The 22,936-nt window shown below is 62.4% G+C and overlaps 2 protein-coding genes across 2 annotated transcripts; one reads left to right on the top strand and one right to left on the bottom strand.

Moving 5' to 3' along the window:
* The first annotated feature begins 789 nt into the window (after positions 1-789).
* TCIRG1 (T cell immune regulator 1, ATPase H+ transporting V0 subunit a3) lies at positions 790-12,291 on the top strand. Its single transcript, XM_054171969.1, has 20 exons — positions 790-1,190; positions 1,300-1,453; positions 2,489-2,567; positions 3,771-4,000; positions 4,098-4,192; positions 5,287-5,413; positions 5,501-5,583; positions 5,719-5,812; positions 5,942-6,154; positions 7,544-7,694; positions 7,794-7,933; positions 8,776-8,933; positions 9,010-9,100; positions 9,197-9,315; positions 9,877-10,090; positions 10,258-10,374; positions 10,460-10,564; positions 10,781-10,901; positions 11,858-12,029; positions 12,146-12,291. Exons 2-20 carry the CDS (start codon positions 1,337-1,339, stop codon positions 12,225-12,227), a joined length of 2,508 nt encoding a protein of 835 aa, XP_054027944.1. The 5' UTR covers positions 790-1,190; positions 1,300-1,336; the 3' UTR covers positions 12,228-12,291.
* Positions 12,292-12,481: 190 nt separating this feature from the next.
* On the bottom strand, positions 12,482-16,147 carry TBX10 (T-box transcription factor 10). The gene is made up of 8 exons (XM_054171696.1): positions 16,141-16,147; positions 15,699-15,864; positions 15,014-15,115; positions 14,753-14,924; positions 13,095-13,250; positions 12,932-12,999; positions 12,760-12,848; positions 12,482-12,705 (listed from the first exon to the last, which is right to left on the bottom strand). The coding sequence occupies exons 1-8, from the start codon at positions 16,145-16,147 to the stop codon at positions 12,482-12,484; spliced, it is 984 nt and encodes a 327-aa protein (XP_054027671.1).
* Positions 16,148-22,936: the final 6,789 nt, after the last annotated feature.

Here is a 22,936-nt window from a genome sequence, read left to right as displayed (position 1 = left end):
AGGGGGGTCTGGGGGGGTCCGGGGTACCTTCAGCACCTCCCATCCCCTCCGCAATTCCTCGCCGGTCGCGGGGGGATGAGCTGGTCCTGACCCGGAGCAAACCGAACGGGGGGGTGGAAGGGAGGGTCGGGGGAAAAGGGGAAGGGGGAGGCTGTTTGCGGGGGGGGAGGAGGGGGGTGTCGGAAAGTATTTCGCAAGCCCGGGGCCGGGGCGGGCGGCGTGGGAGCGGGGCGGGACGGCGCCGCCGGCCGCCGCGGGGACATCCCGGCTCCGCCGCCGCAGGACGCCCGCGCCCCGGCACCCCCGGCCCCGGCACCCCCGGCCCCGGCACCCCCCGGCCCCGGCACCCCCCAGCCCTTGCTGCCGCTCCCCACCCTCCCGCCAGGTGACCCTCCCCCAACCTTTCCTGCCGCCACCTCTCCCCGGGACCCTTGGGGTGACCCCCAGCCCGTCCTGACACCCCTTGCTGACCCCTCGACCCTTTGCTACCCCATCTCAGGACCCCCGGGGTGACCCTCTCGGTCCACCCCCAGGGCGAGTCCCGGCTCTGCTGCCACTTTCTGCCACCCTGGAGGTGACCCCCCCCCAACCCCGCTGTCATCCGCGGGCTGACCCCTTCCAGCCCCTACTGCCACCACCCTGCCCAGACCCCAGTCCCTGCTGCCACCCCCGGGAGCTTTGGGGTGACCCCAGCCCTTCCTACCGCCACTGGGGTGACCTCCAAGACTTTCCTGATACTCCCCAGCCCCTGCTGCTACCCCCGGGAACTTTGGGGTGACCCCCCCCAGCCCCTCCTATCACCCCCAGGGTGACCCCCAGCTCTTCCTACTCCTCTCCAAGCCTTTCCTGGCACTCCCCAGTCCTTGCTGACACCCCTGAGGTCCCCTGGAGTGATCCCTTCCCCTTCCTGCCACCACTGGGGTGAACCCCATCCCTTCTTGCCACCCCTTAGAGTGACCCTAACCCCTGCTGCCATCCCTTGGGACCCCTGGGGTAACCCCCAACCCTCTCTGCCAACTGGGGTGACTCTCCCAACCCTTGCTGCCATGACCATGACCGGACTCCCAGCCCCTGCTGCCTTTCACCACCCCTTGCTGCCACCCCTGGGACCCACAGGGTGGCCTTCAGCCCTTCCTGCCACCCCTTAGAGTGACCCTCAGCCCTTGCTGCCATCCCCAGGACCCCCTGGAGTAACCCCCAGCCCTCCCTCCCACCCCCTTGAGTGATCCCCACCCTTTGCTGCCACCCCCTAGGGTGAGCCCCCAGCCCTCACCCTCTGTCCCTCTCACCCCTTTGCAGCCAGGGCCACCCAGCAGCGGGGTGCCAGGGGGACACCATGGGGTCCCTGTTCCGCAGTGAGGAGGTTTGCCTGGCCCAGCTCTTCCTCCAGTCTGCCTCAGCCTACAGCTGTGTCAGCGAGCTGGGGGAGCGCGGGCTGCTGGAGTTCAGGGACGTACGTAGGGGACGGGGGGGGTGGGGGGGCTTTGGGGGTGCCCTGGGGGCAGGGCAGCTGGTCTGGGTGGGTTTGGGTGCCCTGGGTGAGTGCAGGTGGCTTGGGGTACCCTGGGTGCAGGGGGCTTAAGGTGGGTGGTTTGTGGTGCCCTGGGGTGGGGGGGTAGATGGGTGACTTTGGGTGCCCAGGGTGTAGGAGGTTGGGGCTGAGTGGTTTGGGGTGCTGTGGGTGCAAGGTGGGTGGGCTGGGTGGGCTTGGGTGTGGGTGGTTTGGGGTTCTGTGCGTAGAGGAAATGGGTCTGGGTGGGTTTGGGTGCCCTGGGTGGGTGCAGGTGGTTTGGGGTGCTGTGGGTAGAGGAAATTTGTCTGGGTGGGTGCAGGTGGTTTGGGGTGCCAGGGGTGCAGGGAGGTGAGTCTGGGTGGGTTTGGGTGCCCTGGGTGCAGGGAGGGGGTTGTGGTGAGTGGTTTAGGGTGCTGTGGGTGCAGTGGGGTTGGTCTGGGTGGGTTTGGGTGCCCTGGGTGCAGGGAGGGGGTTGTGGTGAGTGGTTCAGGGTGCTGTGGGTGCAGTGGGGTTGGTCTGGGTGGGGTTGGGTGCCCTGGGTGCAGGGAGGGGGTTGTGGTGAGTGGTTCAGGGTGCTGTGGGTGCAGTGGGCTTGGGTACCCTGGGTACAGGGGGTTCCAGGTGGGTAGTTTGGGATGCTCTGGATGCAGGAGATTTGGGGGTGGGTGCATTTGGGTGCCCATGGTGGGTGCAGGTGGTTTTGGGTGCCAGGGATGCAGACAGGTGGCTCAGGGTGGGTTTGGGGTGCTCTGGGTGTGGGGGTTGAGTGCCATGGGGTGGAGAACCGGCTGCAGGGGCTGGGTGCAGGTGATGTGGGATACCAGGCACTGGGTTTGACTGGTCTGGGGTGCTCTGGGTGCCACGGGTGGGTATCTTGCGGTGCTCTTTGTGCTGGGAGCTGGCCCAGGGGTACTGGGGATTCTACACCCCCCCACCCCCCCCAGTCCCCCCATGCTGTTGACCCCCACTCTGCAGCTGAACCCCAAGGTCAGTGCCTTCCAGCGACGCTTTGTGGGTGAGGTGCGGCGCTGCGAGGAGATGGAGAAGACCTTCAGTGAGCGTTAGGGGGACGGTGCCGGTGGTCTGGGTGGGATTGGGTGCCCTGCCTGGGTGCAGGTGGTTTGGGGTGCTGTGGGCAGCATGGAGGTGGGTCTGGGTGGGTTTGGGGTGCAGGGAGTTTTGGGGTGAGTGGTTTAGGGTGCTGTGAGTGCAGGCTGGGGGGGCTGGGTGGGTTTGGGTGCCGTGAGTGGGTGCAGGTGGTTTGGAGTGCCATGGGTGGCAGGGAGGTGGGTCTGGGTGGGTGTGGGGTGCCATGGGTGGCAGGGAGGTGGGCCTGGGTGGATGTGGGGTGCCATGGGTGGCAGGGAGGTGGGCCTGGGTGGATGTGGGGTGCCATGGGTGGCAGGGAGGTGGGTCTGGGTGGATGTGGGGTGCCATGGGTGGCAGGGAGGTGGGTCTGGGTGGATGTGGGGTGCCATGGGTGGCAGGGAGGTGGGTCTGGGTGGATGTGGGGTGCCATGGGTGGCAGGGAGGTGGGCCTGGGTGGATGTGGGGTGCCATGGGTGGCAGGGAGGTGGGCCTGGGTGGATGTGGGGTGCCATGGGTGGCAGGGAGGTGGGCCTGGGTGGATGTGGGGTGCCATGGGTGGCAGGGAGGTGGGTCTGGGTGGATGTGGGGTGCCATGGGTGGCAGGGAGGTGGGCCTGGGTGGATGTGGGGTGCCATGGGTGGCAGGGAGGTGGGTCTGGGTGGATGTGGGGTGCCATGGGTGGCAGGGAGGTGGGCCTGGGTGGTTTGGAGTGCCATGGGTGGCAGGGAGGTGGGTCTGGGTGGATGTGGGGTGCCATGGGTGGCAGGGAGGTGGGTCTGGGTGGATGTGGGGTGCCATGGGTGGCAGGGAGGTGGGCCTGGGTGGATGTGGGGTGCCATGGGTGGCAGGGAGGTGGGTCTGGGTGGATGTGGGGTGCCATGGGTGGCAGGGAGGTGGGCCTGGGTGGTTTGGAGTGCCATGGGTGGCAGGGAGGTGGGTCTGGGTGGATGTGGGGTGCCATGGGTGGCAGGGAGGTGGGCCTGGGTGGATGTGGGGTGCCACGGGTGGCAGGGAGGTGGGTCTGGGTGCAGGGGGGTGTGGGGTGAACAGCTTAGGCTGGTGTGGGCGCAGGGGTTGGGTCCGCTTTGGGTGGCCTACGCTGGGTGCGGGCCGGAGCGGGAGCTGCCCGCCGTGACCTCTCCCAACGCCTGCCTGGGGCTTGCCTCAGCCTTCCTCCAGCAGGAGCTGCGGGAGGCCGGGCGGGCGCTGGCCCCGTGCCCGGACAACCCGCGGGCACCGCTGGCGCGGGAGGCTCTGCGGCTGCAGGAGCAGTCGGAGCAGCTGGCGCAGGAGCTGCGGGAGGTCAGCCGCAACCGGGCGTCCCTGCGCGGGCGCCTGCGGGACCTGCGCCGGTACCTCCACGTCCTGCGGGAGGGACAGCGCCTCACCAGCCTGCCGGTGGGTGCTGCGGGGAGGGCGCCCCCGGCCTCAGGTGCCACCCTGCGCCCCGCTTCCCCCCTCGCCGGCCTCATCTGGCCGCTCTCCGTCGCCGCAGGCTCCTCTGGGCTCTCCGCCGCGGCCCCGGGCGCTCTCTGAGCGTGAGCCTCTCCTCGACCCGTCCCTGCGCCAGCATCTCGACCGCAAGATCAAGTAAGAGGGGGTGGGATGTGGGGTGAGATGCGGGGAGAGGGGCTGGGGGGCAGCGGGGTGGACGTGGGGCAGCTGGGAAAGCTGTGGGATAAGGGTTGGAGGTGGACCGTGAGACAACCTGATCTGGTGGAGGGTGTCCCTGCCCATGGCAGGGGGGTTGGAACTAGAGGATCCTTGGGGTCCCTTCTAACCCTGACAGTTCTGCGATTCTGTGAAGCAGTAGTGTGGTTAGGTTGGGAGAAGACCCCTGGGGCAGTGAGCATGGCTGCAGGGTGAGGGTTGGAGATCTGTGGGGCAGTGAGCATGGCTGCAGGGTGAGGGTTGGAGATCTGTGGGGCAGTGAGCATGGCTGCAGGGTGAGGGTTGGAGATCTGTGGGGCAGTGAGCATGGCTGCAGGGTGAGGGTTGGAGGAGAGCCCTGGGGCAGTGAGCATGGCTGCAGGGTGAGGGTTGGAGATCTGTGGGGCAGTGAGCATGGCTGCAGGGAGAGGGTTGGAGATCTGTGGGGCAGTGAGCATGGCTGCAGGGTGAGGGTTGGAGATCTGTGGGGCAGTGAGCATGGCTGCAGGGTGAGGGTTGGAGGAGAGCCCTGGGCAGTGAGCATGGCTGCAGGGTGAGGGTTGGAGGAGAGCCCTGGGCAGTGAGCATGGCTGCAGGGTGAGGGTTGGAGGAGAGCCCTGGGCAGTGAGCATGGCTGCAGGGTGAGGGTTGGAGGAGAGCCCTGGGCAGTGAGCATGGCTGCAGGGTGAGGGTTGGAGATCTGTGGGGCAGTGAGCATGGCTGCAGGGTGAGGGTTGGATGAGAGCCCTGGGGCAGTGAGCATGGCTGCAGGGTGAGGGTTGGAGATCTGTGGGGCAGTGAGCATGGCTGCAGGGTGAGGGTTGGAGATCTGTGGGGCAGTGAGCATGGCTGCAGGGTGAGGGTTGGAGATCTGTGGGGCAGTGAGCATGGCTGCAGGGTGAGGGTTGGAGATCTGTGGGGCAGTGAGCATGGCTGCAGGGTGAGGGTTGGAGGAGAGCCCTGGGGCAGTGGTGTGGCCACGTGCAGCAGCCATGGGGCAGGGGCAGCAGCAGGGCCATGCCATGTCCCCGCAGCTTCGTGGCCGGGGTCATTCACCCCTGGCGGGTCAGCGCCTTCGAGCGGCTGCTGTGGCGAGCCTGCCGCGGCTACTTGGTGGCCAGCTTTGTGGAGATGCCCGAGCCCATGGAGGACCCCACCACGGTGAGTGGGGGCACCGGGGCGGTGAGAGCTGGCAGGGAATCGGGGCTGGGCCGGCCAGGGGGTGACGTGGACTGCGTTGTCCCCAAGGGCGAGAGCATCACCTGGGTCATCTTCGTCATCTCCTACTGGGGCGAGCAGATCGGGCAGAAGATCCGCAAGATCTCGGACTGGTGAGCCCGTGGCCACGTGTGCAGCTTTATTGAGCGAGGTCTGCCCGTGGCTCCCACCATGGGCACAGCCTGGGCCACCCCAGGGAGCCTTGGCACGGCCCAACGTGGTGGTGTCCGTCCGTCTGTCCATCCCAGCTTCCACTGCCACGTGTACCCCTACCCAGAGAGCGAGGCCACGCGGCAGGACACCATCAGTGGGCTCCACAGCCAGATCCAGGACCTCAGCGTGGTGAGCTGGGCACCACCGTGGGGACCAGGGGGGTAACCATGGTGGGACACCCCCAGCCCCAAGTCCCTGACCTGGGTGGGGACCATGGTGGGACGCCCCCAGTCCCTGACCCGCTCTGGTTGCCCGCAGGTGCTGGAGGAGTCCGAGCAGTACCTGGCTCAGGTGCTGGACAAGGTGGTGCTGGCACTGCCCACTTGGAGGGTGCAGGTGCAGAAGATGAAGGCCATCTACCTCATCCTCAACCAGTGCAGCTTCGATGTCACTGAGAAGTGCCTCATTGCCGAGGTCTGGTGCCCAGTGAGGGACCTGACTCAAGTGCAGGACGCCCTGCGCCAGGGATCGGTGGGTGGCTTTGTGCCCTCATGGCCTTGTGCTGAGGCTTGCTTGGTGTCCTCATGGCCTTGTGCTGAGGTTTTGCTCCTTTGTCCCCATGCCCTCATGCCAGGCTCTGCTCACTTGTCCCCACATCCTCATCTCCTTGTGCTGGTTGCTTGGTGTCCATATATGTCCCCATGCCAGGGCTTGCTCAGTGCCCCCATGACCATGTGCCAGGGGTTGCTCATTGTCCCCGTGTCAGAGGTTGCTTTAGAGTCCCCATGTCTTCATGCTAAGGACTGCTTGGTGTCCCCATGTCTCCACACCAAGGACTGCTTGGTGTCCCCATATCTCCCTACAAAGGACTGCTTGGTGTCCCCATGTCTTCACACCAAGGACTGCTTGGTGTCCCCATGTCTCCACACCAAGGGTTGCTTGGTGTCCTCCTGTCTCCACACCAAGGACTGCTTGGTGTCCCCATGTCTCCACACCAAGGACTGCTTGGTGTCCCCATATCTCCCTACAAAGGACTGCTTGGTGTCCCCCTGTCTCCACACCAAGGACTGCTTGGTGTCCCCCTGTCTCCACACCAAGGACTGCTTGGTGTCCCCCTGTCTCCACACCAAGGACTGCTTGGTGTCCCCCTGTCTCCACACCAAGGACTGCTTGGTGTCCCCATGTCTCCACACCAAGGACTGCTTGGTGTCCCCATATCTCCCTACAAAGGACTGCTTGGTGTCCCCATGTCTTCACACCAAGGACTGCTTGGTGTCCCCCTGTCTCCACACCAAGGACTGCTTGGTGTTCCCATATCTCCCTACAAAGGACTGCTTGGTGTCCCCATGTCTCCACACCAAGGGTTGCTTGGTGTCGTCCTGTCTCCACACCAAGGACTGCTTGGTGTCCCCCTGTCTCCACACCAAGGACTGCTTGGTGTCCCCCTGTCTCCACACCAAGGGTTGCTTGGTGTCCCCCTGTCTCCACACCAAGGACTGCTTGGTGTCCCCCTGTCTCCACACCAAGAACTGCTTGGTGTCCCCCTGTCTCCACACCAAGGACTGCTTGGTGTCCTCCTGTCTCCACACCAAGGACTGCTTGGTGTCCCCCTGTCTCCACACCAAGGACTGCTTGGTGTCCCCCTGTCTCCACACCAAGGACTGCTTGGTGTCCCCCTGTCTCCACACCAAGGACTGCTTGGTGTCCCCCTGTCTCCACACCAAGGACTGCTTGGTGTCCCCGTGTCCTTGTGCCGTTGTTGCTTGGTGCCTCCATCTGCTCCCAGCAGGGCTTTGCTTGGTGCCTCCGTGCTCTCCTGCCGCCGGTCGCTCGGTGTCCCTGCGTCCCCCTGCCGCGGTGGGGTGGGTGGTGGGCAGGGTGGGTGCCCTGGGTCACGCCCTGGGGGCTCCTTCTCCGCAGTACAAGAGCGGCTCGAGCGTGGAGTGCTTCGTGCAGCGCATCCCCACCTCGGAGAGCCCTCCCACCCTCATCCGCACCAACAAGTTCACCGCCGGCTTCCAGAGCATCGTGGATGCCTACGGGGTGGCCAGCTACCAGGAGGTGAACCCTGGTAAGCCCCTTCCAGCCCTCTGTCCTCAAGGTTTTGGGGGTGGGGAGGGGAGGGAGTGAAGGCCTCCATGTGATGTGGTTCCACGTGCCCCCTCTGCAGCGCCCTACGCCATCATCACCTTCCCCTTCATCTTCGCCATCATGTTTGGGGACGTGGGACACGGGCTGCTCATGTTCCTCTTTGCTCTCTGGATGGTGCTGTATGAGGACAGGCCCAGCCTGAGGCAGGCCAGCAATGAGGTGAGCAGGTGTGGTGTGGGGCCAGGCTTGGAGGTTTGGGAGGGGCTTGGAGATGTGGAGCGTGGTCGAGGTCATGGAGTGGACCTGGAGATGTGGGATGGGGTTGGTGGCATGGGATGGGGTTGGAGATGTGGGAGGAGTTTGGTGGGATGGAATGGGGTTGGAAGTATGGGATGGGCTTGGTGATGTGGGATGAGTTTGGTGGGATGGAATGGGGTTGGAAGTATGAGATGGGGATGGAGGTTTGGGATGAGCTTGGACATGTGGAACATGGTTTGCATCAGGGAATGGACTAGAAGTGTGGGCTGGGGTTGGTGGTCAGTGATGGGACTGGAAGTGTGGGCTGGGGTTGGTGGTCAGTGATGGGACTGGAAGTGTGGGCTGGGGTTGGTGGTCAGTGATGGGACTGGAAGTGTGGGCTGGGGTTGGTGGTCAGTGATGGGACTGGAAGTGTGGGCTGGGGTTGGTGGTCAGTGATGGGACTGGAAGTGTGGGCTGGGGTTGGTGGTCAGTGATGGGACTGGAAGTGTGGGCTGGGGTTGGTGGTCAGTGATGGGACTGGAAGTGTGGGCTGGGGTTGGTGGTCAGTGATGGGACTGGAAGTGTGGGCTGGGGTTGGTGGTCAGTGATGGGACTGGAAGTGTGGGCTGGGGTTGGTGGTCAGTGATGGGACTGGAAGTGTGGGCTGGGGTTGGTGGTCAGTGATGGGACTGGAAGTGTGGGCTGGGGTTGGAGAAATGGAATGGGTTTGGATTTGTGTAGTGGGGTTGGTGGTGTGGGACAGGGCCAGCATGGGGTGGGGCTGGTGGTGTGGGACAGAGGAGCCTTGCTTGCCCCCCCAGATCTGGCTGACGTTCTTCGAGGGCCGCTACCTGATCCTGCTGATGGGAGCCTTCTCCATCTACACCGGCTTCATCTACAACGAGTGCTTCAGCAAGGCCACTGCCATCTTCCCCTCTGCCTGGAGCGTGGCTGCCATGGCCAACCACTCCTCCTGGAGGTGGGACCTCCCCAAGCCCCCTGTGAGCCCTGCCCAGCTCCCTGCCTGCGCTGACAGCTCCTTGCTCTGCCCGCAGCCCTGCCTACCTCGCCACCCACCCCTCCCTCACCCTGGACCCCAACGTCACCGGCGTCTTCCGAGGGCCCTATCCTTTTGGGATTGACCCAGTGAGTGTGCTCTGGAGGAGGAGGAGGAGGAGGAGAGGGGAGGGTGGCACCCATGATTGGGTTGCCTCAAAATCTCACCTGCTTTGTCCATGACAGATCTGGAGCTTGGCCACCAACCATCTCAACTTCCTCAACTCCTTCAAGATGAAGATGTCCGTGGTGCTGGGCATCGTGCACATGGCCTTTGGGGTCACGCTGGGCATCTTCAACCACCTGTGAGTCCTTAGGGCTGTGCCCACGGGCTCTGGCCACCCGTGGTCATGCTAGCAGGGCTGAGGGCTGGGTTCACCTGGGTGGGGTGGGTGACTGGGGTCCTGCACTCCCAGCATCTGGGTGGCACACCAAGCAAACCTCAGCAGAAGGACAGGAAGACACCAGGTGACTCCAGCACAATGATGTGGGGGCAGCAAGCCATCCCATCAGGTCATGGGGACACCAGGTGACCCCTAGCATGAGGACACCAAGCAAAGCCCATCAGAAGGATATGGAGACACCAAGCAAAGCCCATCAGAAGGACATGCAGACACCAAGCAGCTGAAGATGTGGGGACACCAAGCAAACCCTAGCATGAGGACACCAAGCAAAGCCCATCAGAAGGACATGCAGACACCAAGCAGCTGAAGATGTGGGGACACCAAGCAAACCCTAGCATGAGGACACCAAGCTAAACCTGTCAGGAGGGCATGGGGACCCCAGGCAAACCTCCTCAGAAGGACCTGGGGACCCCAAGCAAAGCCCAGCCCGAGGCTGAGCGTGGCTGCTGTCCCCCTTCCCAGGCACTTCCGCCAGTGGCACCGGCTGGTGCTGGAGTTCCTGCCCGAGATGATTTTCCTCCTGGCGCTCTTCGGCTACCTCGTCTTCCTCATCTTCCTCAAGTGGATCAAGTTCAGTGCTGCCAACTCCTTGGTGGCCCCCAGCATCCTCATCCACTTCATTGACATGTTCCTCTTCACCTCCAATGCTGACAACCTCCCGCTCTTCCCGGGGCAGGTAGGACCTCACCGAGACGAGGCGACAAGGTGACACCCACCTGGGGCACCTCCCTGCGCATCCTGGGGAGCCCTCTGCTGGCTGGGGTGGGGGGGATGCTTCACAAGGGTGGCCATTCCCAGCCTCAGCGCTGGAGGTGACCTCAGAGTGTTGTCTGTGCGCCACAGGTGCCGGTGCAGATGGTGCTGGTGGTGCTGGCGCTGGCGTCGGTGCCCGTGCTGCTCCTGGGGACACCGCTCTACCTGTGGTGCCAGCAGCGCTCGGCGAGGACCGGCCGGCCCACGGTGAGCCTGGAGCCATCCTGCTGGGCTCAGCCCCGCAGGGAGGTGCTGTGATCTCACCATCAGTGATGTCCCCACACAGCTGGAGGCCACCAGCGAGCAGGACCCGCTGCTGGAGGGGCAGGGGGCCGGCAACTCCGTCAATGCCACCAAAGAGGACGTGGAGAGCGGGGGGCACGGCCCCGGTGCCAAGGTGAGGGACACCAACCCAACGGGCTCAGGAAGTGGTGGCTGTGCCCAGGGAGGTGGTGGGGTGGGCATCCCTGTGGGTGTTTGAGAAGAGGCTGGACGAGGCACTCGGTGCCATGGTCTGGTTGATCAGTTAGGGTTGAGTGAGGACTTGATGACCTTGGAGGTCTCTTCCAACCTGGCTGATTCTGTGGTCACTGGTGTCCCACTGTCTCCACAGCACTTGGACCTGGCTGAGCTCTTCATGCACCAGGCCATCCACACCATCGAGTACTGCTTGGGCTGCATCTCCAACACCGCCTCCTACCTCCGGCTTTGGGCGCTCAGCTTGGCCCACGCCCGTGAGTGGCCTCCTGAACCTCCTCCCCCAGCCACATCTGCCCTGGAACACCTGGGAGGGCTCTGCAGAGGGACCCTGCCAGGCTGGAGAGATGGGCAGAGGGCAAGGGCAGGAGATTTGACACAGCTAAGGGCTGGGTTCTATACATTGTCCACAACAGCCCCGTGCAGCCCTCCAGGCTGGGGACAGAGTGGTTGGAGAGCAGCCAGGCAGAGAGGGACCTGGGGGTACCTGGTTGACAGGAGCTGCACATGAGCCAGCAGTGTGCCCAGGTGGCCAAGAAGGCCAAGGGCATCCTGGCCTGCAGCAGGAACACTGTGGCCAGTGGAGCAGGGAGGTCATTCTGCCCTGTGCTCAGCTCTGGTTGGGCCACACCTTGAGTCCTGTGTCCAGTTCTGGGCTCCTCAATTCAAGAAAGATGTTGAGATGCTGGAAGGAGTCCAGAGAAGGGCAACAAAGCTGGGGAGGGGTCTGGAGCACAAGGCTGGGGAGGGGTCTATAGCACAAGCCCTATGAGGAGAGGCTGAGGGAGCTGGGGTTGCTTAGCCTGGAGAAGAGGAGGCTCAAGGGAGACCTTCTTGCTCTCCACAGCTCCCTGAAGGGAGGTTGTAGCCAGGTGGGGGTTGGTCTCTTCTCCCAGGCAAGCAGCACCAGAACAAGAGGCCACAGTCTCAAGCTGTGCCAAGGGAGGTTTAGGCTGGAGGTTAGGAAGAAGTTCTTCCCAGCCAGACAGAGAGGTTGCCCTTTGGGCTGGGCTGCCCAGGGAGGTGGTGGGGCCGAGGTCCCTGGAGGCGTTTAGGAAGAGCCTGGAGGAGGCCCTCGGCGCCAGGGTCTGGTCGGTCAGTTGGGGTTGGGCGATGGGTTGGACTTGATCTGGGAGGTCTCTTCCAGCCTGGCTGGCTGTGTGTGCCTGCGCAGAGGCAAACCTCGTGCCCCTTCTCCGCCTGTGCCCCGCAGAGCTGTCGGAGGTGCTGTGGGGCATGGTGATGCGCAGCGGCTTCGTGCGGCTGGGCTACGCGGGCGGCGTGCTGCTGGTGCCGGTCTTCGCCGCCTTCGCCGTGCTCACCGTCGCCATCCTCCTGGTGATGGAAGGGCTCTCGGCCTTCCTCCACGCCCTGCGCCTGCACTGGTGAGAGCCCTCCTGCCGTGCTTGGCACGGGGTGGTGGTGGTGATGATGGTAGGGTGGTGGATACCCCCACCCCCCCGGCCCCCAGCCTTGCTCCTCACCGGCCCCTCTCCTCCAGGGTGGAGTTCCAGAACAAGTTCTACGTGGGCGCTGGGTACAAGCTGTGCCCCTTCACCTTCACGCCTGACCCCTGGGAGTAGCTGTGCCATGAAGATGCTGGGAGGATGGGGGAGGGCTTGGAGCGCCACCTCGACCAAGTTCCCCCCCCCCACTGCTCAACTGGGGAGCGAGAATTGCTCCCCCCCCCAAGCCCCCAAGCTTGAGGAGCAGCATCGTGCCCACCAGTGAATAAAACCTTCCCTGTTCCTCCTTCATTCCCTCTGGCATGGGCTGGGTGTGGGGGTCCTGGGGGAGTGCTGGGGGGATGGGGGTCCTTGGGTGCCCCCCCACCCCATCACTGCTGCCCATAGCCAAAATGGGGTGGGGTGGGGGTGCTGTAGGTGCTGAGCGGGGGGAAGGTGGGCAGGGGGTAGGGCAGGGTGCGGGGTTTGCCCCCCACGTAGACAGCAGGGGGGCAGGTGAGGGGCTGGAACGGGGATGTGGGCAGCTCAGGAAAGCTGGGGGGAGCTGGCTGGGGGGGAACAGTGGTGACCAGTGCCCCCCGGCTGCGGGGAGCCCCTGGGGGGGGCAAGGACAGCAGCAAGGGCTCAGGACCGCCCCCAGACCCTCTACCTTTCTCCTGCTTCTCATGGTGGGAGGGCAAGGTGGCGGTGCGGGCACGGGGCATGGCACCCAGCAGGGACCCTGCGGGCACCCCACACCTGTAAGAGAGATGGGGTCGGTGGGGGGGCGGGCACAGAGCCCCTCGTGGTGGTGTCAGGGTGGCATCAGGGTGGGGCCTTACCACGGCTCAGGGTCGCCATCCCGGAAGCCCTTGGCGAAGGGGTTGCTGGCGATCTTCAGCTGGGTGATCTGCGGAGGGCAGCAGGGTCAGGGGGTCCCTGGGTAGCTGGTGGGGGGTGGGGGGTGGTCACCTCCATGTCCCCCCAGCCCACCCCAAGGCTCACCCGGTGGTTCTGGTAAGCTGTCACCGCCATGAACTGGGTCTCAGGGAAGCTGAAGGACTTGAAGTTCTGGTGGGCAAAGCGCTCGCTGTCCCGGCGGGGGTCCACGAACACCACGTGGAAGCGAGGCTGGTAGCGGTGCATGGAGTTCAGGATGATCTGGGGTGGAGGGGATGGAGAAGGCAGGTGGGCAGGAAGCACCCCCCAGGGAAGAGACTCAGAGCATGGTCAGGGTTGGAAGGGAGCTCAAGGCTCAGCCAGCCCCAACCCCCTGCCATGGGCAGGGACACCTCACACTGCAGCAGGCTGCTCACAGCCACCTCCAGCCTGGCTGCAAACACCTCCAGGCAGGAGGCTTCCACCACCTCCCTGGGCAGCCTGTGCCAGGCTCTCACCACCCTCCTGGGGACCAACTTCTTCCTCACATCCAATCTCAATCTACCCACTTCTAGTTTTGCTCCATCCCTCTCAGTCCTATCCCTCCCTGACACCCTAAGAGTCCCTCCTCTGCCCCATTTCCCCCCTTTTCCCCCTCAAATCCCAGAGCACCTGGGCTCTGTTGGAGTCTCCTCCCACCCCAGGTGTGGCCACTTGGCCCTCTCCACCCACTCCCCTATTTAATGCCTCCCAGGAAAGGCAGCAGCCCCAAGCTGAGCCCATCTGGGCTGGAGGATCCTCCTCTCGCCTCTGGTGAGTGCCCCTGGTGCGCACTGGGTGCTGGTGGTGGTGACAACAAAGGCCGGGGGGCCTGGTGGCCCCCCGGTTAGGTAGGGCAATGACTGATGGCTCCTTCAGTATCACCCATGGGTGCTGCCTGGGCTTCCTTACTGGGGCTGAGCTCCTCTGGGTGGTATCTTGGCTGGTGAGGGGCTTGCCCCCTGCTCTGGGATGGGTGCAGCAATGGTGGTGGTGGAGCAGGAGCTGTTTAGTCAGATGATGTGATGGGCAACCCGTGCCAGGCTCTCACCACCCTCATGGGGAACAACTTCTTCCTCACAGCCAATCTCAATCTCGAGTTTTGCTCCATCCCCCCCAGTCCTATCCCTCCCTCACACCCTCAAAAGTTCCTCCCTAGCTTTCTTATAGCCCCCTGCAGATCCTGGAAGGCCACAGGAAGGTCTCCTGGGAGCCTTCTCTTCTGCAGACTGCACAACCCCAACTCCCTCAGCCTGTCCTCACAGCAGAGCAGCTCCAGCCCTCTGCTCATCCTCATGGCCCTTCTCTGGACACCTTCCAGCACCTCCAGATCCTTCCTGTAACAGGGAACACCTGCTCCAGGTGGGGTCTCACCAGAGTGGTTCCTGAACCCCCCTGGAGAACATCTCAAGATCCTCAAGGAGATCCCAAACCACCTCAGGATAGAACAGAATTAACCAGGTTGGAAAAGACCTCTGAGGTCATCGAGTCCCAACCTACCACCCAACACTATCTGTGACCCCAAAGAACCTGAAGAGCATCTCAAGAACCTCCAGCAGACCCCAAACCGTTTCCTGAAGACCCCCAAACCACCTCCAGCAGACCCCAACCCCCTGCTCTCCTCTGAGGACCGCGGCACAGCACGGACAGCTGATGCAGCTGGCTAGCAGGTGGCAGTCTGAGGAGCGGTGGAGCTTGTCCCCCTCCCCAGCCTCCCATCTCCCAGCCCAGGGGGAGGTCCTCACGTGGCCATTGTCATCCAGGAGGTTGTTGGTGAGCTTGAGCTTGTCGAAGGAGACGATCTGGCGCATCCACTGCGCGCCCTTGGCCGGCGAGTCCGGGTGGAAGTGGACACGGCCGGGGGCTGCGGGGTCGGCTCGTCCTGCTGCCAGCCAGGAGGAGCTGTGGAAGGCATACCTGGGGGGGGGGGGAGGAGCAGCAGGGAGGGCTCAGCACCACCAGGATCTGCTCCCCAAGCCCAGCCTCCCCATGGCTGGGTCCCCTACCTGTATCTCTTGTCATCCAGGGGGATGAAGTCCATGAGAAGGACGTAGTCGGCCAGTGGGTCCAGGCCTGACAGCTTCACCTGGAAGGTGGGGAACATCCTCCTGGGGGGAACAGGGTGGAGAGCAGAGAGTGATGGAGTGGTTTAAGATTGTGGAGTCCCAGCCTTCCCCCAGCACTGCCAGGGCACCACCAAGCCATGGCCCTCAGCACCACAGCTTCAGGGCTTGGAAACCCCTCTAGGGATGGGAGCTCCACCACCGCCCTGGGCAGCCTGGGCCAGACCTTGACAACCTTCAGGGGCAAGGAATTGTTCTTCATGGCCAACCTAAACCTCCCCTGGGGCAACTTGAGGCCATTGCCTCTTGTCCTGTCCCTTGTTCCTTGGCACAAGAGCCCAACCCCCACCTGGCTGCAGCCTCCTTGCAGGGAGCTGCAGAGAGCCAGCAGCTCTCCCCTCAGCCTCCTTTTCTCCAGGCTCAACACCCCCAGCTCCCTCAGCTGCTCCTCCCCAGCCCTGTCCTCCAGACCCTTCCCCAGCTTGGTTGCCCTTCTCTGGCCCTGCTCCAGCTCCTCGATGTCCTTGGAGCGAGTGGCCCCGAACTGAACGCAGGATTAGAGGTGTGGCCTCACCTTGAGGTGTCTTCCCCCAAGCCCTGGCCCCCCCCAGCCTGCTGCAGTCCCTACCTGCCTGCCTTGGTGACGATCATCTCGGTGCCCAGGCGGTTGAACTCCTCCCAGAGGCTGCCCATCTCCAGCCGCGCCGCGGCGTGGCACACGCGCCGGTTCTTGCCGCTGCTGCCCAGGCCCTCGCTGGCCCACCCGAGGCTGGCACCGCAGGGGAACCCTTCCCCTGCCCCCCCCAGGAAGGCTGTGGAGAGGTGGAGGAGTTTGGGGAGCAGCTGTGGGAGCAGCCCCCCCGCACCCCCAGCCGCCCCATCGCGTCCCCTCCGTGCGCGGTTGGAGGACCGGTGGAGTCCTGCCCCCTCGGCCCCCCCATAGTGGGGTTGCTCTCCCCCTCCCAACCCCCCCCCCACTCTTGCAGGGCTGGGTGATCCAGCACACCCCAAACCCACCCCAAGACCCCCGCTGTGGGTCCTGAGGAGCATCCCCAGGGAGGGGTTCTTACCTGCCATGGGTGCAGCGGGTGGGCAGAAGCTGTCTGCGTCTCCTTCCTCCAGCACGGCAGCGGTGGAGACCCCCCCCGAAGCCCCCTCCCAGTGCAGCACCAGCTCCAGACTGTCCCCCCCCTGCAGCCAGCTGGGGGTTTTATGCCCCAGTTTGGGGGTGGAGACGCTGGGGCTGGAGCACAGCCTCCTCTTCCAGCCCTGCCTTGATGCAATGATGATGGATGAGAGGTGAGAGGTGGGCGCCACTGGGACCACCACCGCTCCCCACCTGCATCTTGGGGTCCCTTGGGCTGGGGGGGTTGCTGTTCTCTTGGGGTCTCCTTGTCTGGGGAGGGGGAGATGGGGGCTTCTTCAACCTTCTCCCTTGGGCAAAGCCAAAAGCTCCTTGTCACCACCTGGAATGAAAAGCCATGGTGGAGGTGTTGAGGCATCTGCAACGTGCTGGCTGCCTGCAGAGGGGGAGGTGGTGGGGAGGAAACATCCCCTCCCTCCCCTTCCTTCCCTTCATCCATCCCAGAGCTGGTCCTGACTCTTCCCTGGTACCTGAGCACTCCCCACTCTGAGCCCCCTCCACCCCACAGCTCCCATCGTGGTGCTCACTGTGACAGCAAGAGATGGATGGGGACAGTTTGGTGCCCTGGGGACAAGGGATGAATGTGGGGAGGTGAATGATGGGATGAGGTGGGGGGGGGGGGGGGGGGGAGCAGAGGGACTACCCCACAGCCCCCCAGTCCCACCCAAGCTGCAGTGGAGCTGTGGACATCACCTCAGGCTGCTCACTGGTGGGGTGGTGGTGGAGATGATCTTGCAAGGTCCCTTCCCACCCAAACCCTTCCATGATTGGAACACTGGGATGAGGGCTGCTGGAGCTCTGGGGATGGGCCTGGAGGCAACAGGGGACATCTCCATGTGGCTTCTTGTCCCCAGTGATGGTGGCACCAGCTAAGGGCTGAGCTCCTGAAGGACTCAACCTTCACTTCTGCTTTGGGATCGATGTTTAAATCCTTTCCATGACCATCCCAACTGAGAGGATCCTCACCAGCCCCCCTCCCTTCCCCCCCAGTGCTGCCAGGGGGCTGCCTGGGCAGGGCTGGCTTCTGGGATCGAGCTTGCTGCAGAGCAGGGAGGGATCCTCTCCCCAGACCCCTGGTGTCCATCACAGCCCTGCACGTGTCCCATGCCCTGCAGCGCTGGCTCGGCCCCATCCATCTCCTGCTGTCAGCTGAGCTGTGGCCACGGGGCTGCTATTGAGAGGGGAGATGAGGAGGTGTGAGAGGAGATGCTGACAGCCAGGAGGAGGAAGGAGGGGACTCAGCTCCAGGCAGGACCAGACCTGCCAAGGCTCATCGTGGCAGCACACCACCCTCTGCAGATGTTTGTTCTGCTGGAGAGAAAAGGAAAGTTGAGGACCTGGCTCTGGAAGGGTTTGTGAACCTCAAGTGATGCCCTGGACAGGCTGCAGAGCTGAGCCCATGGCAACCTCATGAGCTTCAACAAGACCAAGTGCAAGGTCCTGCAGCTGGGTCAGGGCAATCCCAAGCAGATACAGGCTGGGCAGGGACTGGCTTGAGAGCAGCCCTGAAGATGAAGGACTTTGGGGGTGCTGGGGGAGGAGAAGCTCAGCAGGAGCCAGCAGGGAGCTCTTGCAGCCCAGAGAGCCAAGCAGAGCTTGGGCTGCAGCAAGAGAAGTGTGGCCAGCAGGGCCAGGGAGGGGATTCTGCCCCTCTGCTCTGCTGAGACCACAGCTGGAGCTCTGGGGCCAGTTCTGAAGCCTCTGTTCCAGGAAGGATCTGGAGGTGCTGGAAGGTGTCCAGAGAAGGGCCAGGAGGATGAGCAGAGGGCTGGAGCTGCTCTGCTGTGAGGGCAGGCTGAGGGAGTTGGGGTTGTGCAGTCTGGAGAAGAGAAGGCTCCCAGGAGACCTTCCAGGGTCTGCAGGGGGCTACAGGAAAGCTGGGGAGGGACTTTTGAGGGTGTCAGGGAGGGATAGGACTGGGGGGGATGGAGCAAAACTAGAAATGGGGAGATTGGGATTGGATGTGAGGAAGAAGTTGTTGCCCATGAGGGTGGTGAGAGCCTGGCACAGGCTGCCCAGGGAGGTGGTGGAAGCCTCCTGCCTGGAGGTGTTTGCAGCCAGGCTGGAGGTGGCTGTGAGCAACCTGCTGCAGTGTGAGGTGTCCCTGCCCATGGCAGGGGGGTTGGAGCTGGCTGAGCCTTGAGCTCCCTTCCAATTCCTGACCATTCCATGATGGTATCTACCTCAGCTTCAGCAAGGTTAGCACAGTGTTCTGGTGTCTCCTTGCAGCCACACTGTCAGCTATGGGGTGAGTAGGAGACATTTAAGGTGGGTAGAAGGATCATCTGTGGTGCCTGGGTTGTTGTTGGACCTCTCCAGGGGGACTGTAGCACGTTGCTGAGGTCCCTCCTCCTCAGCTCCCTGGCAGGATGATGCCCAACAGGGCACCTGTGGATTTGTCATGATCTCTGAATTGCTCAAGAAGAGGCTGTGCCAATGCTCTGCTCTGTGCATTGCTCTGTTGGTTTGCTCTGAAGGGAACCCAGAGCCCTGTGGCTCACTCAAGCTGAGGTCATCCCCTCTGGGGAAGACTCCTTCTCCAAACTAAGAAGCTCAGAGACAAGACAACGACCTGCTGAGGGCTTTGGCACTCTTCTGGGGCTCAAAGGCTCCCCAGGGTGCCCTGAAGTGCCTCCATGAAGGAGCTAAAATAAACCCCATCGCAGTTAATGAGGTTATTTGGGTGCTCTTTACTTGTGATGATCTTCAGGTGCACTTTGAAAGCATCTGGAGATCATCAGTCCCTCAAGGGTAAGGAACTTCCACCCAGTGCCCCACACCTCTGCTTTCACCACACCTCTTGCCAGCAACAACAGCCAGGATCTCCTCAATACCCTGGCCAGGAGGAGGTCACAGGAGCATTGGTGGCCTTGGCAACCTTCTCCTGGAGCCAAATGACTCCGGTTTGGGTATTACCTGCAGCTCCTGACAGCACCACGGTGATGCAATCTAGAGCTGAGCCCCAGGGCTGTCCTGGAGCTCAGCTGGATTCAATCAAGTCAGGCTCAAAGGGCACAAAACTAACAGGCACTTCCAGTCAGATGAATCCTCCTTTGTTCCCAAAGCTTCCTGATGATCGCCTGGTTATTGTTTAACCTGGGGCTGCAGTCTGGAGCCAAAACCCACCCAGGCTGTGTCTGCTGCTGCTCCTCCTATCAGCTCGGCTGCCCTCCATGGCATGGACCCCAGGAGGTGTCCAGTGCCCACTCCAGCCCCCCAGAGTCCCAGCGTGGCAGGATGGGAAGGGAGCTCTGGAGCTCAGCCAGCTTCACTTCACCTTCTGAAGGAGGTCAGCAGTTGTCACATCTAAAGGCACTTTGCTCTCACACCAGAGAGCAGTCCCCACTTGAGAAGGTAATGGAAAAACCCCGAAGTAAATGAACACAACAAAATCAAAACCAAAAGTAAACCAACCAAACACAAAACTCCCCCCAGAAAACTCCAAAAGGCCCTCTTGCAGAGGACCAAAAAGTGAGGAAGCTCTGCTCAAGCTCAAGACATCTTTAAATTAGTCTCCTTTAGAGCAGCCATGGAATCCCAGCGTGCTGGAGGTTGGGAGGGAGCTCTGGAGCTCAGCCCCAGCCCCCTGCCCCAGCAGGGCACCCCCAGCAGCTTGCCCAGCAGCACAGTGCCCAGGGGGGGTTGCCAGGTCTCCACACAAGGACACTCCACAACCTCTCTGGGCAGCCTGCTCCAGGCCTCCAGCACCCTCACCCCAAACAACTTTCTCCTCAGCTTCAGAGGCAACCTCCTGCCTGCCACTTTGTGCCCTCTGCCCCTTGGCCTGGCCCTGGGCACCACTCAGCAGAGTCTGGCCCCAGCCTCTTGTCCCCCACAGCTCCTTTAGCTCTTGCTGAGCATTGCTCAGCTGCCCTCTGGGGCTGCTCTTCTGCAGGCTCCACAGCCCCAGGGCTCTCAGCCTTTGCTCCTCACAGAGCTGCTTGAAGCCCCTCAGCACCTTCAGAGCCTCCCCTGGGTTCTCTCCATCAGTTCCCAGTCTCTGCTGAACTGGGGAGCCCAGAACTGGAGCCAGGACTGCAGCTGTGACCTCAGCAGGGCAGAGTGTAGGGGCAGAAGAACCTCCTTTGCCCTGCTGGCCACACTCTTCTCCATGTCCCCCAGGAGACCATTGACCTTCTTGGCACATGGGCAACTTCTCGTCCCCCAGCACTGCCAGGTCCTCCTTTTGGAGCTGCTCCCCAACAGGCCACCCCTGCCCTGCACTGCTGCAGGAGGTTGTTCCTCCCCAGCTGCAGGACCATCCTCTTGCCCTGGCTGAACTCCATGAGGCTTCTCTCCCCCAGGCCTCACTGAATGGCAGCACAAACTCTCTGTGTCCTCCAACCCCAAGTCTGTGGCCCAGAGCCTTTGCTCTGCTGGTTGTGGCTTCCTGGTGGAGCTGCTGCTGCTCTCCCAACCCAAAGTGTTTTTGCTGCTTGTGCAATCAGCTCTGGGGCTGGCTGGGGAAAGTGGTGGTCAGCTGTGCCTAACCGACTCCTGACTCTGCAGGGCTGCCACCTGACCATGGCTGTGCTGGCAGGCTCCTCATGTGGCTCCAAGAGGGTGAGTTACAGAGCTGGGGAAGGAGTATCCAGCACTGCAACCTCCTTTCCTGGTGGCTCTTGAGCCATGCCATGGGCTGGCACGCAATCAGAAAGCAGTCGGTCAAGAGACCTCCTGCAGCCAAGCTCTGACCTGCAGCCAAGCTCTGACCTGCAGCCTGAGCCCCTTCCCAGGAGACAGAGGGAGGAAGGAAGTTCCTCACAATGAGGGTAGGGAAATCCTGGAACAGGTTGCCCAAAGAGGTGGTTGAGGCTTCATCCCTGCAGGCATTCAAGGTCAAACTTGCTGGGGCCCTGAGCAGCCTGCTCTGGTTGGAGATCATAGAATCACACAATCAACCAGGTTGGAAAAGACCTCAGAGATCATCAAGTCCAACCTAGCACCCAACACCTCCTGACAGCTAAACCATGGCTCCAAGGGCCACAGCCAAGCCTTTTCTTGAAGGATGTCCCTGCTGAGTGCAGGGAGGCTTGGGCAAGGTGACCTCTAAAGGTCCCTTCCACCCTGATGTGTTCTGTGAATGGGGAAGTAAAAGCTGCCCAAGAGGGCTGAGGGGAGGAGAGGAATCACTGTGAAGCAATGGTCCTGGTTGTGTCAGTGGTGGGAGAGGGCCAGCAGCAAGGCTGATGGAAAGAGGGAAGTAAGAAGGGAAGAGAGAGAAGGACTCATCTCTGATGGGCAGGTCACAAGGTCTGAGGTCATCTCCAGTGCACAACAGAGGAGAAGTCATTTCTTAAACCCTGAAGAGGAGCAGGGGAAGGAAAAGACACCAGGGGAAATGGGGGCAGTGTGGCCACCAAGGGATGGGACCAGCAGATGGGTGGCAGGGAGGACAGAAAGAACAGGGAGGTAAAAAGAAATGGCTGATTGAAATCCCAGCATGGGGGAGGTTGGAAGAGACCTCTGGAGAGCAGCCAGTCCAAGCCCCCTGCCAAAGCAGGGCACCCACAGCAGCTTGCCCAGCAGCACAATGGCTGTTTCTGGCAGCCTGGAGCAAAATTGAGTCCTGTGTCTAGTTCTGGGCTCCTGATGTTTAGGAAAGATGTTGAGATGCTGGAAGGTGTCCAGAGAAGGGCAACAAAGCTGGGGAGGGGTCTGGAGCACAGCCCTGGGAGGAGTAGCTGAGGGAGCTGGGGTTGCTTAGCCTGCAGAAGAGGAGGCTCAGGGGAGACCTCATTGCTGTCTACAACTAAAACCAAAGAACCCAAGCTGGGCTTGGAGAACCTAGCAGAACATCCCCAAAATGTGGCAGCTGAGCTGATGGACTGCAGGCAGTGAGCCTGCAGGGGCTCAGGGGAGACCACCTTGCCATCTCCAGCTCCCTGAAGGGAGGTTGTAGCCAGGTGGGGGTTGGGCTCTTCTCCCAGGCACCCAGCAGCAGAACAAGAGGGCACAGTCTCAAGCTGTGCCAGGGGAGGTTCAGGCTGGATGTTAGGAAGAAATTCTTCACAGAGAGAGAGATTGACCTTTGGAATGTGCTGCCCAGGGAGGTGGTGGAGTCCCCATCCCTGGAGGTGTTTAGGAAGAGCCTGGATGGGGTGCTGGGTGCCATGGTTGAGTTGCTCAGATGGTGCTGGGTGATAGGTTGGACTTGCTGATTTCAAAGGTCTCTTCCAACCTGGTCTGGTCTAGTCTAGTCTATTCTCCCACCCAGGCTGTTTCTGCTCCTGCTTCTCTTATCAGCTTGGCTGCCCTCCATGGCATGGACCCCAGAAGGTGTCCAGTACCCACTCCAAGCCCCCCAGAGTCCCAGCATGGCAGGATTGGAAGGGAGCTCTGGAGCTCAGCCAGCCCCAGCCCCCTGCCCCAGCAGGGCACCCCCAGCAGCTTGCCCAGCAGCACAGTGCCCAGGGGGGGTTGCCAGCTCTCCACACAAGGACACTCCACAACCTCTCTGGGCAGCCTGCTCCAGGCCTCCAGCACCCTCACCCCAAACAACTTTCTCCTCAGCTTCAGGTGGAGAGTTCCTGCATCTGATTGTGAGAGTCAAGAGCTGCCTGAGTCTGAGTTTGCTGTCCTGGCACAGGGGTGGGTGATGCCTCCTACCCCTGCAGAAAGGCTTTCAGAGGCTCTATGGATCTATGAGAGCTGCACCCTTGCAGATGCTGTGTCTGGGGACTGCTCTGACTCCTGGTAAGATATTTAGAGCTGGGGTTCTT

Source organism: Dryobates pubescens, chromosome 22, assembly GCF_014839835.1.
Source record: "Dryobates pubescens isolate bDryPub1 chromosome 22, bDryPub1.pri, whole genome shotgun sequence".
NCBI lineage: Eukaryota > Metazoa > Chordata > Aves > Piciformes > Picidae > Dryobates > Dryobates pubescens.
The sequence above is the reverse complement of the archived record's forward strand: the minus strand, read 5'-3'. Positions and strand labels throughout refer to the sequence as shown.